At 41.8% G+C, this 12500-nt stretch overlaps 4 protein-coding genes across 9 annotated transcripts in view; 3 read left to right on the top strand and 1 right to left on the bottom strand.

The window, feature by feature from the left end:
- Positions 1 to 5178, top strand: part of LOC116059952 (HLA class II histocompatibility antigen, DR alpha chain-like) — a 12786-nt gene extending 7608 nt beyond the window's left edge. The window contains exons 2-5 of one of the 5 annotated variants that reach the window (XM_031313217.1): positions 2092 to 2165; positions 3608 to 3883; positions 4269 to 4553; positions 4915 to 5178. In XM_031313217.1, coding sequence (XP_031169077.1) covers positions 2102 to 2165; positions 3608 to 3883; positions 4269 to 4553; positions 4915 to 5072 — 783 coding nt within the window. In that variant the 5' untranslated portion in view covers positions 2092 to 2101 and the 3' untranslated portion in view covers positions 5073 to 5178. Of the gene's footprint in view, positions 1 to 2091; positions 2166 to 3607; positions 3884 to 4268; positions 4554 to 4624; positions 4864 to 4914 lie in introns of those variants that run through there. The other 4 variants (XM_031313220.2, XM_031313219.1, XM_031313221.2 and 1 more) reach the window with 4 other exon arrangements.
- The window catches only part of LOC116064546 (zinc finger protein 239-like), a 914372-nt gene that overhangs the window by 62701 nt on the left and 839171 nt on the right, over positions 1 to 12500 (bottom strand). The window lies entirely within an intron of this gene.
- The window catches only part of LOC116059954 (RLA class II histocompatibility antigen, DP alpha-1 chain-like), an 18302-nt gene continuing 7905 nt past the window's right edge, over positions 2104 to 12500 (top strand). Inside the window, exon 1 of the mRNA XM_035993963.1 lies at positions 2104 to 2122. Within this exon, the coding sequence (XP_035849856.1) occupies positions 2108 to 2122 (15 nt within the window). The 5' untranslated portion in view covers positions 2104 to 2107. The remainder of the gene's footprint in view (positions 2123 to 12500) is intronic.
- Positions 5901 to 12500, top strand: part of LOC116059951 (rano class II histocompatibility antigen, A beta chain) — a 19077-nt gene continuing 12477 nt past the window's right edge. Inside the window, exons 1-6 of one of the 2 annotated variants that reach the window (XM_035993959.1) lie at positions 5901 to 5968; positions 6189 to 6461; positions 7262 to 7475; positions 7598 to 7665; positions 8704 to 8817; positions 9107 to 9234. In XM_035993959.1, coding sequence (XP_035849852.1) covers positions 5914 to 5968; positions 6189 to 6461; positions 7262 to 7475; positions 7598 to 7665; positions 8704 to 8817; positions 9107 to 9132 — 750 coding nt within the window. In that variant the 5' untranslated portion in view covers positions 5901 to 5913 and the 3' untranslated portion in view covers positions 9133 to 9234. Of the gene's footprint in view, positions 5969 to 6188; positions 6462 to 7261; positions 7476 to 7597; positions 7666 to 8703; positions 8874 to 9106; positions 9235 to 12500 lie in introns of those variants that run through there. The other variant, XM_035993958.1, reaches the window with a different exon arrangement.

A 12500-nucleotide genomic window follows, 5' to 3' on the forward strand; every position in this document is an offset into this window, starting at 1 on the left:
AGTGAGTTTGATTGACAGGTTACTTCCTTTAAGACACCAGAGTGACCCAAAAACCCAAACTAACTAACTGCTGGAGGCAGCGGTGGAGCAGAGACTCCCATCAGGTTCTGGAGGTTAAACGTCTGTTTTTATCAAATAGTCTACGCAGAATTTCTGAAAATGTGCTTATTTAAAGTGCTGGAGGCATTTTGTGATAACTTTTTGTATTTGTTTGTACATTTGACCTCAAAACAGAATACAAAGTAAGTAAATGTAGCCTGATAATATCAACAATAATAGCAATAATAATAATAATAATAATAATAGTAATTATAATAATTGAGTAATTAATCATAGTTAAAAACAAATATTTTATAGCTTAGCTGTTTCTTCACATTACTTCTCAAATATGAATATGGCATCGAATTGTCCATGTAGGAAAACTTACAAAAGCACATTTAATTCATGTTTGTACCTTGTTTAGTCAAAAACATAAAATTAGATTTCAGCCTGGCGGTGGCAGCCATTTTGAATTTCTCAATTTTGGGACATTTTGGGACATTTTTGAAGATTTGGATTCAGCACCCCTTAATAACCCTAGAAATGTTGTACAATATAAATAATCACAAAATGCCTTCAGAGTTCTGATTTTCTGTAAATTGACCCTGTCTAAAAGGAGTCTGGTGTGTTTGAGATTACAGCTTCAGTTCCCCGTCCTAAAGATCTGTCTCACACCAAGATCTTATAAATAATATAAATAATAACATAAATAATGAATATAGTGAACACTTAAAGGGACAGAGATATTATAAATATAGTGAACATTTAAAGGGACAGAGATGTGTTCAGGAGCATGTGTAGCTGCTGCTCCCATCCACAGCAGAACACATCGCGCTCTTTAAACACACCAGACTCCTTTCAGAAAAACACATTTTACCTCGCTGCTTCCCTGGCTTAGTGGTAGTGTGTGTGTGTGTGTGTGTGTGTGTGTGTACCTGTGTGTGTGTGTGTGTGTGTGTGTGTGTATATATACCTGTGTGTGAAGAGTCTGCATGAAGAGAAACCAACAATGTCCATCAGGTATGATGTAAACTGTTCCAGCCTCAGTCTCACTGCCCAGAAGTTACGATATGTCCACCCCTACAAAATAAAAGCACACCACACAACAGTTTTACACAGAGTGTGTATATATATATATATATATATATATATATATATATATATATATGCAAGAAACATCTCATGGATGCACTGGGACGCATCCTCAGTGATGTATCCTGGGATCATTGGGTGTTTCGGGTCTCGCAACATCATATACCTTCGCCCAGGCGACCCAGCCGGGGTTGATCAAGCCCCGACTTGCGTCCCAGTAGCAGTCCAGAATCAGCCCTCTTAATCCAAAGCCACCTTGTGGCCTTCTCTGTGGCTTTGCTTGCGGATTGAATGGCCCTCTTCTTGGCCGCCCCTTAGGGTTAACCTAACCCTAACCCTTACCCAACCCTAACCCCAACCCTAACCCCTGAGCAGATCAAACTAAGTCAAGCTGTTCTTTTTCAGTTTTCCTGGATTTCTTCATTCTACGTTTGTTTAATAGCCCCCAGGGGACAGACATATTCATAATATTATTTATAATATTCAGTATTTTATTTTGATATTTTATCCACTTCATACAGGTGATGTTGGTGTAAACATTTAATTTTAAATGGAAGAGAAATATCTTTTTAAACTCAAAACATGCTCTTAAACGTCCATATATCGCCATGGAGACGAGCATATATATTTATATAAATGATTTAAAACTAATATTGTGTAATTCATGGTTCAAACTATTCACAGAACATATTACATTATTATAAATATAAAACTTAATCAGATCAGTTCCTGTCTTTACATCAACTGTGATAGTATGAGTTGTTTTACTGTCTCTACCTGGACACTGAGGACATCATGTCATCTCTGCTCTCTGATTGGCTGCTCAGAGTGTAAGAGATCAGCTGCTGCTGGAGTTTCTGTCAGTCGTCGTCAGACTGTTGTTCAGGTCTACAGAGAGACTCAGACAGGTTCAGGTCTACAGAGAGACTCAGACAGGTTCAGGTCTACAGAGAGACTCAGACAGGTTCAGATGAAGATGATGAAGATGATGGTGGTCCTCGTCCTCTCTGGTCTCCTCTGTGTCTCGGCTGACGGTAAATTTCAGTCAGATATAATCTCATGTTTCAGTCATATATAATCTCATGTTTCAGTCAGATATAATCTCATGTATCAGTCAGATATAATCTCATGTTTCAGTCAGATATAAATTCATGTTTCAGTCAGATTTTGTGTGTTGACATTGGATTTGAGTTTCTGATTGTTTAGTTGCTATCACCAGATGACTAGTTTTGGGTTAGGGGCTGTCTAGATGATATCTTGTTTTGGGTTAGGGGTTATCTAGATAATATCTTGTTTTGGGTTAGCGGTTATCTAGATGATATCTTGTTTTGGGTTAGGGGGTGTCTAGATGATATCTTGTTTTGGGTTAGCGGTTATCTAGATGATATCTTGTTTTGGGTTAGGGGGTGTCTAGATGATATATTGTTTTGGGTTAGGGGCTGTCTAGATAATATCTTGTTTTGGGTTAGGGGCTGTCTAGATAATATCTTGTTTTGGGTTAGGGGGTGTCTAGATGATATCTTGTTTTGGGTTAGGGGGTGTCTAGATGATATATTGTTTTGGGTTAGGGGTTATCTAGATAATATCTTGTTTTGGGTTAGGGGCTGTCTAGATGATATCTTGTTTTGGGTTAGCGGTTATCTAGATGATATCTTGTTTTGGGTTAGGGGCTGTCTAGATAATATCTTGTTTTGGGTTAGGGGGTGTCTAGATGATATCTTGTTTTGGGTTAGGGGCTGTCTAGATGATATCTTGTTTTGGGTTAGCGGTTATCTAGATGATATCTTGTTTTGGGTTAGGGGGTGTCTAGTTAGGGGTATCTAGATATCTTGTTTTGGGTTAGGGGGTGTCTAGATGATATATTGTTTTGGGTTAGGGGGTGTCTAGATGATATCTTGTTTTGGGTTAGGGGGTGTCTAGATAATATCTTGTTTTGGGTTAGGGGCTGTCTAGATGATATATTGTTTTGGGTTAGCGGTTATCTAGATGATATCTTGTTTTGGGTTAGGAGCTGTCTAGATGATATCTTGTTTTGGGTTAGGGGCTGTCTAGATGATATCTTGTTTTGGGTTAGGGGCTGTCTAGATGATATCTTGTTTTGGGTTAGGGGCTATCTAGATGATATCTTGTTTTGGGTTAGCGGTTATCTAGATGATATCTTGTTTTGGGTTAGGGGGTGTCTAGATGATATCTTGTTTTGGGTTAGGGGCTGTCTAGATGATATCTTGTTTTGGGTTAGGGGCTGTCTAGATGATATCTTGTTTTGGGTTAGGGGCTGTCTAGATGACATCTTGTTTTGGGTTAGGGGCTGTCTAGATGATATCTTGTTTTGGGGATCATATTGTCTCGACTCATCTCATCTCTGAAGATCTCGGAGAACAAAGAGACCCAACGAAGTTTTAAATGTTTAATGAGACAAACGAGGAAGTGGTTTGTAGCTTTCACACAAACTAACAAACAGTCTATGTTTCAGCAGCTGATCCTTCTGTCTCTGGTTCCTCTTCAGACCGACATGGGGACCTTAAAATCAGCGGCTGTTCAGACTCTGGTGGAGAGGACATGTATGGACTGGACGGAGAGGAGGTCTGGTACGCAGACTTCATCAACAAGAGAGGAGTCGAGCCTCAGCCCAGTTTCATCGATCGTATCACCTTCCCAGGAGCTTATGAATCTGCTGTGGCTGATCAACAGATCTGCAGACAGAACCTGAAAGTCATTCTCCAGGCTCTTAAAAACCCTCCAGTGGAGCTCAGTAAATATATATTAAATCTAAACTCTGTCACTTTATCTCCCGTGTGTCCCCCCCTCTAATCTGACCCACAGGAGTGTTTCATAACTCAGCGCCCCCTAGTGGTGGCAGGAAATACGTCCTCATATCTATTATTATCTATTATTTTATTATTACATTCACAACGTTAACGATGTGTTTAAAACCGCCACCGTTACCTTCTCTGGTTTAGATATGAGGACGTATTTCCTGCCACCACTAGGGGGCGCTGGGTTATGAAACGCTCCTGTAGGTCAGATTAGAGGGGGGGCCAAACCACCCATATCCTCGGAGGGTTAGGAGGGGGGTTGTACATTATTTATACATAATATAACATAAATATATATTAATGAGCTATGTCTGTGTTCAGACCCTCCTTCCAGTCTGATGGTCTACCCCAAAGAAGACGTGGAGCTCAGAGAGAAGAACACCCTCATCTGTTATGTGACTGGTTTCTATCCTGCTCCTGTCAACTTCTACTGGACAAAGAACGGAGAGAACGTCACCCAAGGAACCAGCACCAACGTTCCCTACCCCAACAAAGACGGTTCCTTCAACCAGTTCTCCAGACTGGAGTTCATCCCACAGCTGGGAGACATCTACAGCTGTACAGTCAAACATCTGGCCCTGGACCAACCACTGACCAGAATCTGGGGTCAGACAACTTTATTAACACTCACACTGAATACAATCAGCTCATTAACCAATCACTGACCAGAATCTGGGGTCAGACAACTTTATTAACACTCACACTAAATACAATCAGCTCATTAACCAATCACTGACCAGAATCTGGGGTCAGACAACTTTATTAACACTCACACTAAATACAATCAGCTCATTAACCAACCACTGACCAGAATCTGGGGTCAGACAACTTTATTAACACTCGCACTAAATACAATCAGCTCATTAACCAACCACTGACCAGAATCTGGGGTCAGACAACTTTATTTACACTCACACTACATACAAACAAAATACTCATTAACCAATCAAACTACAGCTGACTCCAGATGTGGATCTTAATGTTACTGTTTTTGTGTCTCCAGGTGTGCAGAAGACAGCCCCAGGTATTGGACCTGCGGTTTTCTGTGATGTTGGTGTGACTGTGGGTCTGCTCGGTGTGGCCGCTGGAATCTTCTTCTTCATCAAAGGACACGAGCGCAGCTGATTGGTCGGGGCTGATGATGTCATTAGGATGAAGAACGTTGTAAACTAGAGATATATTTCTCTACTGTCTGTGTAATATGTTGAAATAAAGTTTATTTTTTTCTTGATGTGTTAACAACTTTTTAAAGTCTGTAGTCACATTTCAGCAGATTGTCTGACTCTCATCGACTCGCTCTGCTCTGGTTTTTCATTAGCAGGAGTTCTGGATAGTTTGCTGTACTGAATTTGGTACAACCAGCTGAGTACTTTGTCTGGTCAAAACTACAACTCTTGTAAATGTTCCAACTGTTGGTTTCCAGCTCTGAGTACAGATACAAATAACTTCAGAAGGTTTTTTAGTTTATAAATTAGTTTATAAGTTTTGAAATTATCCAGAGTTATGATTCATGGGTTCATCTTCTTCCCCTAAAGAATGACTTCTTAACCTGAAATTGCAGATCAACAACACTCTTACTCTGTCTGTCAAGGAATATATATAATAATATAATATAATATAATATAATATAATATACACCCAACAGGGCTAACTGAAAGTTTGATTGGCTCAAGAATATGTCTCTTGACAACATCAAGCAGAGAAGGCCTTGCTGGCCCTGATGGCCTCCTCTGTAATAATCATAAATCATGATAATAATTATAATGTTAACTTAGATGACAGTTTCCAGTGTGCCAGAGTTCAGTGTGTTTGTGCTCCATCAGCAGCCTGTAGTCTGAGCTGTCTGCCTGGTAACAGCTGATGGTTGGATAGGATTGGATGCTGCAGGTCATGTGATCATGTCCTCTGGTTTTTAGAGCAGCTCTCAGTGAGACTGAGTCAGTGTTTGTTAAGAGAACAGAGGAACATGGCTTCATCCTTTCTCAGAGTCTCCCTGCTCTTCATCAGCCTCTACACAGCAGGTAGGATCAATACTCTGATCACTGATCAATACACACTTTATACTGTTTATACTTCATCAGCCTCTACACAGCAGGTAGGATCAATACTCTGATCACTGATCAATACACACTTTATACTGTTTATACTTCATCAGCCTCTACACAGCAGGTAGGATCAATACTCTGATCACTGATCAATACTCTGATTTATCACTGACTGATTCTGTTTTTTCTACTTCAGATGGATTTCGGATTTATGAGCTGGACCGTTGTGTGTTTAACTCGTCTGATCTGAAGGACATCGAGTACATCAGGTCTGAATATTTCAACAAGGTGGAGCTCGCCCGGTTCAGCAGCAGTTTGGGGAAGTTTGTTGGATACACTGAGGACGGTCTGAAACAGGCTGATTACTGGAACAAAGATAATTCATTACTGGCTGGGCTGAGAGCTCTGAAGGAGACGTACTGCAAACAGCACGTTGATAATGCCTACCGTGCTGCTCTGACTAAATCAGGTGAGTTAGTGATTCTGTAACATCATCATCTGATTTATTAATTCACTGAATCATCATCAACTCATCTACTGATTCATCTGATAGTTTATAATAATCATATTTATTTAAAGTTTCAGCAGGAAATGAGATAATGACTTTGCTTCATGAATATTTAATTAGATTTTTTTTTAAATTATTGTAGATGTTTATCTTCCATCTTTGTGTTATATTATTTTTTTATTACATTTTAACGTAAAAAAAAAATAATCTGTGAGTTTGATACAACAGGTCAGTTTTATATATTAATGTTGATTCTCTACAGTTACTGATAATAAATATTAATATTATAATGATTATAATGATTATTCATTATGACTAGTGTTATATTTAAACATCAGATGTTAGACTCTAGATTTACTAGTTTATAATCATTCTCTCATATTGAAATGTTATGGTGTGATGTCTGACTTCATAACATTTAAATAATATAAAGTCATGTTCCTGTTATAAATGATTTACTGCCAAACTGAGAACTGCTCTAAATAATAATCTTCAGTATGTTTCAACATTTATTTTAATGTCCTGATTTCATCTCATTTCTGCTGTTAATGGCAGTTTTTATAATGCTGGATTCTCCCAGAATGCTCCTGGGAAATCTGTCAGTCAACCATCAAAACCAGTGGGCGGGACATAAGTGAAAGGCACCAATCAGAGGCCACCATTTCCCTGCTGTGGTTTGTGAAGGGTTGTGGGCCGAGTGGAAGGACATTTAATGAAGGGACATAATGAATAATGTGATGGACATGTTTGGTGTGTTCCAGCTGAGCCCTATGTCAGACTGAGCTCTACGGCGCCCTCTGGTGGTAAACATTCAGCCATGTTGGTCTGCAGCGTCTACGACTTCTACCCCAAACAGATCAGAGTGAAGTGGACCAGAGACGGACAGGAAGTCACCTCTGATGTCACTTCCACTGATGAGCTGGCAGACGGTGATTGGTACTACCAGATCCACTCTCACCTGGAGTACACGCCCAGGTGAGTCACCTACAGGTCCAGTTAGGTCCAGGTCCAGGTCCAGGTCCAGGTTCTGGTCCAGGTTCAGGTCCATGTCTCTCAGTAAGAGACAGCATCTCTGATGTGCTGGTTTGTGTCAGCAGGTCTGGAGAGAAGATCTCCTGTATGGTGGAACACGCCAGCCTGAGAGAACCTCTGATCACTGACTGGGGTAAATACCTGTCTGTCTCTCTACCTGTCTGACTCTCTCTACCTGTCTGTCTCTCTACCTGTCTGTCTGTCTCCCTGTCTGTCTCTTACCTGTCCCTCTGTCTCTCTCGCTGTCTGTCTCTCTGGCTGTCTCTTTACATGTCTGTCTGTCACCTCTTCAGCGCCAGTTCGTTACAACCATTCCAGTGGAAACTTGGCTCAGTAATCTACTAAGAATTCTGTTCCTAGTATCCCAGCTTTCTAGCTCGGTGTTTTGTGCTTCCTCGTGCTTTGGTTTACATGTTTCCTCCTCTGTTTAGATCCCGTCTCTGGACCTGCTGATACCTGCTTTCCTGCTGCCTGCTCGCCTCACCGCTCAGCTCTCATCGCTGCCTGCCTTTCCGCTCAGCTCTCATCACCCGCACGCCTTGTCACTCGTCTCCCCGAACAACCACCTGGGTGAGTCAGGATCGGACTCTCTCCGCCACCCTCCGTCGGGTCTCAGTCTGCCCAGCCACACTCCTGTCCGCCTACCTCCAGCTGCGGCCCCACCTGGAGCTACTCCACTTTTACCATTCCTCTCTGCATCATCCAAGGTTGTTCTAAAAACACTCTGTCTCTCCCTGTCTCTCTCTCTCTCTGTCTCTCTCTCTGTCTCTCTGTCTCTCTCTCTCTCTCTCTCTGTCTCTCTGTCTCTCTCTCTCTCTGTCTCTCTCTCTGTCTCTCTGTCTCTCTCTCTCTCTCTCTCTGTCTCTCTGTCTCTCTCTCTCTCTGTCTCTCTGTCTCGCTCTCTATCTATCTATCTATCTATCTATCTATCTATCTCTCTCTCTCTACCTCTCTCTTTCTATCTCTGTCTACCTCTCTCTCTCTGTCTACGTATCTCTCTCTCTCTCTCTCTCTCCCTGTCCGTCTCTCTATCTGTCTGACTCTCTCTCTGTCTCTCTCTCTCTCTCACCTGTCTCTCTCTCTTCCTGTATGTCTCTCTACCTGTCTGACTCTCTCTCTCCCTGTCTGTCTGTCTCCTGACCTGTCTGTCTCTCTCCCTGTCTGTCCTCAGACCCGTCCATGCCTGAGTCTGAGAGGAACAAGATTGCCATCGGAGCCTCAGGACTGATCCTGGGTCTGGTCTTATCTCTGGCTGGATTCATCTACTACAAGAGGAAGGCCCGAGGTCAGAACAGAGCTCGCTGTAGATTAGTTCAGACCTCTTTACACAACATTAGACCAGTTTCACAATAGTTCCAGTCAAGGAGGAGTTCCAGACCAGGTCCAGAGTCTCAGACCAGGTCCAGAGTCTCAGACCAGGTCCAGAGTCTGAACCCTGATTATCTTTACTAGTCCTTCTGAAACCTGTCTCTAAAAGTTCTTCTCTAAAATAACCTTGTTGTTTAGTTTAGTTTCAGATCAGTTCAGTTTGAAGGACTAATGTCTGGATGTGTTGTCTCTTCTCTTTGATCCAGGACGGATTCTGGTTCCCAGTAGCTGATTCTGGACCTGGTTCTGGTCCTGTAGCTGTTTGTCAGAGGGAATAAAAAGCAGCAGCTGCTTCAACCTGCTTCGTGTGTTTCAGCTCAGCAGACTGTCGGTCCTGGACCAGCTGCTGGACCGCCTCAATTTGTAAATTTTTATCTCTGTTGTAAAACATTTGGACATTATTCTTCCACAATGCACTGCTCAAAGGAAAGAAATGAAATAGTTTTATGGTTTCAGTATTTTGCCTTGTTTTCTGTTCTAATTTGTATCTGGTATTTTGGTTTCTGTGTCTTGTCTCCTTGTGATTGTGTATTTGTGGTCTTGTTTTGTATTATGTTCTGTTTCCTGTTTTATTGTGATAGTCTGGTTTTCTGTTCCGTCTTGTCTAGTTTTACTTCCTGTGTTTTCCCGCCCTTGTGATTGCCTGATGTTTCTCACCTGTTTCCCAGCCCTCGTGTCACCTGCCTCTTGTTACATCGTTATCCTGTGTATTTAGTCTTTGTCTTCCCCTTGTCATGTGTCAGATCATTTTGTGTTTGTTCCTGCCAGTTTGTTCGTTCCTGTCGGTATTCCCTGCGGTCTCTGTGTTCGGGTTTTGGATTTCCTCTTCTTTAGTCTCTCTACTTTTGGAGTGAGTTTTTTTCTGCTTTTGTTCTGGACTCGTTTTGTATGAACTTTGTTATTTAAAATAAACCTAACAACAAACTGTCAGCCTGCTCTCTGCACTTGGGTCCTCTAATTCCCTGAAGCACAACAAATACAACATAATCCATCAGAAATATAAAATCTTTCGAAAAACACGTCACTGACATGTTCTATCATTTCCTGTAATTATATACCATTATATACATGTATTAATATATTAACGTTATCAGTAAAGACTGGAAGAAGTCTAAACTTAATGTTCAGAGATCTCTTCACACTTCACTGTTCACCAAGAAGAAAACATGTGGACCATCCTGTAGGGTTCTGGAGACTAAACATCTGGATCATCCTGTAGAGTTCTGGAGACTAGCCTGGACCTGTTAGGACTCATGTTTCAGCTGGATGATCCTGTAGAGTTCTGGAGACTAAACTGGACCTGTTAGGACTCATGTTTCAGCTGGATCATCCTGTAGAGTTCTGGGAGACTAAACTGGACCTGTTAGGACTCATGTTTCAGATGGATCATCTTGTAGAGTTCTGGAGACTAAACTGGACCTGTTAGGACTCATGTTTCAGCTGGATCATCCTGAAGAGTTCTGGGAGACTAGACTGGACCTGTTAGGACTCATGTTTCAGCTGGATCATCCTGTAGAGTTCTGGGAGACTAGACTGGACCTGTTAGGACTCATGTTTCAGCTGGATCATCCTGTAGAGTTCTGGGAGACTAGACTGGACCTGTTAGGACTCATGTTTCAGCTGGATCATCCTGTAGAGTTCTGGAGACTAAACTGGACCTGTTAGGACTCATGTTTCAGCTGGTCCCGGTATCCATCGGATGGGGGAAGGATCGGTGGTCCCATCCAGGGAGCCGTACACTCGTGGCACAAGGTGCATAGTGGATGTGTGGTGCGTGTGTGTGTGTGTGTGTGTTTTTGTAGGTGTGTGAGTTGCGGTGCGCTGTAGCCTGTGCCTCAGCCACGTAAACTGACGAATCAGTTCAACAGGTTGAATGGTATGGTCCTGCACACCACGTATACACAGGGGTGAACGTTTGTTGAATGGTATGGCCCTACACACCATGTATACACAGCGGTGAACGGTTGTCTTGCTGAAACCAAATGTCTCTGTTACAACTCTATATTCTGCACAGGTGGCCAACTTGTCCAATGCTCCCTCTCTCCATTTAGAAGAGAACTTAGCTTCTAAACTCTTTGATTTAGCCAGACGGTTTGCAATCTGCAACCATACGTAACGTCAACTTGTGACCAAACTACGCTTTGAGTAGTCTAGTTTATCCACTCAAAACCAGTTGATGGAAACGCTCTTTTTTGTGACATTTTAAAAGTTCGCTTAAAATTTGCTTGACAATTAGAAAATGACTAGTGATCAAACACAAACAGAATCTGCGGATAATTGTTGATGTTGTTTTTAACTGTTTTCAGCGTTGATCCAGAGAGAACAGAAGTTTTTCTCCTTGGGGTGATGGGTTAACATTCTGAGTTATATTTTGAAATTCTGCGTCAGATTGTGTGTTGCCCTGGTGATTTGTTCACTAACATGATATCAGACCATGAAGTGAAGAGTTGGAGATGAGAGTGTAAATATGTAATCATGAAACTTTGAGCTCAAAGATTAAAGTTCAAACTATTAATATTAGAACATTATTTATAAGGATATTACAGGCTGACAGTTGATCTACAGAGCCGAAGGATAAGTTATTTATCATCTTTGGTAAATGAAGTAACAAATAGGCAAACACAGACTACAGACCTGACACCAGTGTGTTATCATGTCTGTTGTCTGACTCTATAGAAACAGGAAGCTGTCGTGTGATGTTAAGCTTCCGGCTGATTTCTTCTCTTTTTATTCAGCTGTTGATCAGAGGGATCTTTGTCTCTTTCTGCCTTTCACTTCTCAGTCTGGTTGAACCGTTGTTCAGCATCATGTTCTCCATCTACAACTAACTAAAGAACATCTGTTATTATTAAAATACTTTCTACAAGCTAAAATCATATATTTATATAAAAATATCATCTAGTCAAACTGTAGGAAGTTTTTTAGCTCAACATCAACATCTGAATTTTAAAAAACTCAATACCATAACAAAATTTTAAAATGTTACCATCATGTCTGAGTATTACAGTTTATGTGAGCAGCAGCAGCCTGGCTCTACCTGGACACTGATGACATCATGTCATCTCTGCTCTCTGATTGGCTGCTCAGAGTGTAAGAGATCAGCTGCTGCTGAAGAGTCTGTCAGTTGTCCTCAGACAGGTTCTGGTCTACAGAGAGACTCAGACAGGTTCAGGTCTACCTGTGAGACAGACAGGTTCAGGTCTACAGAGAGTCTCAGACAGGTTCAGGTCTACAGAGAGACTCAGACAGGTTCAGGTCTACAAAGAGACTCAGACAGGTTCAGGTCTACAGAGAGTCTCAGACAGGTTCAGGTCTACAGAGAAACTCAGACACATGCAGGTCTACCTGTGAGACTCAGACAGGTTCAGGTCTACAGAGAGTCTCAGACAGGTTCAGGTCTACAGAGAAACTCAGACACATGCAGGTCTACCTGTGAGACTCAGACAGGTTCAGGTCTACAGAGAGTCTCAGACAGGTTCAGGTCTACAGAGAAACTCAGACACATGCAGGTCTACCTGTGAGACTCAGTCAGGTTCAGGTCTACAGAGAGACTCAGACAGGTTCAGGTCTACAGAGAGAATCAGACAGGTTCAGGTCTAC

The sequence above is a fragment of the Sander lucioperca genome, chromosome 17 (genome assembly GCF_008315115.2).
Source record: "Sander lucioperca isolate FBNREF2018 chromosome 17, SLUC_FBN_1.2, whole genome shotgun sequence".
In the NCBI taxonomy this organism is placed as follows: Eukaryota; Metazoa; Chordata; class Actinopteri; order Perciformes; family Percidae; genus Sander; species Sander lucioperca.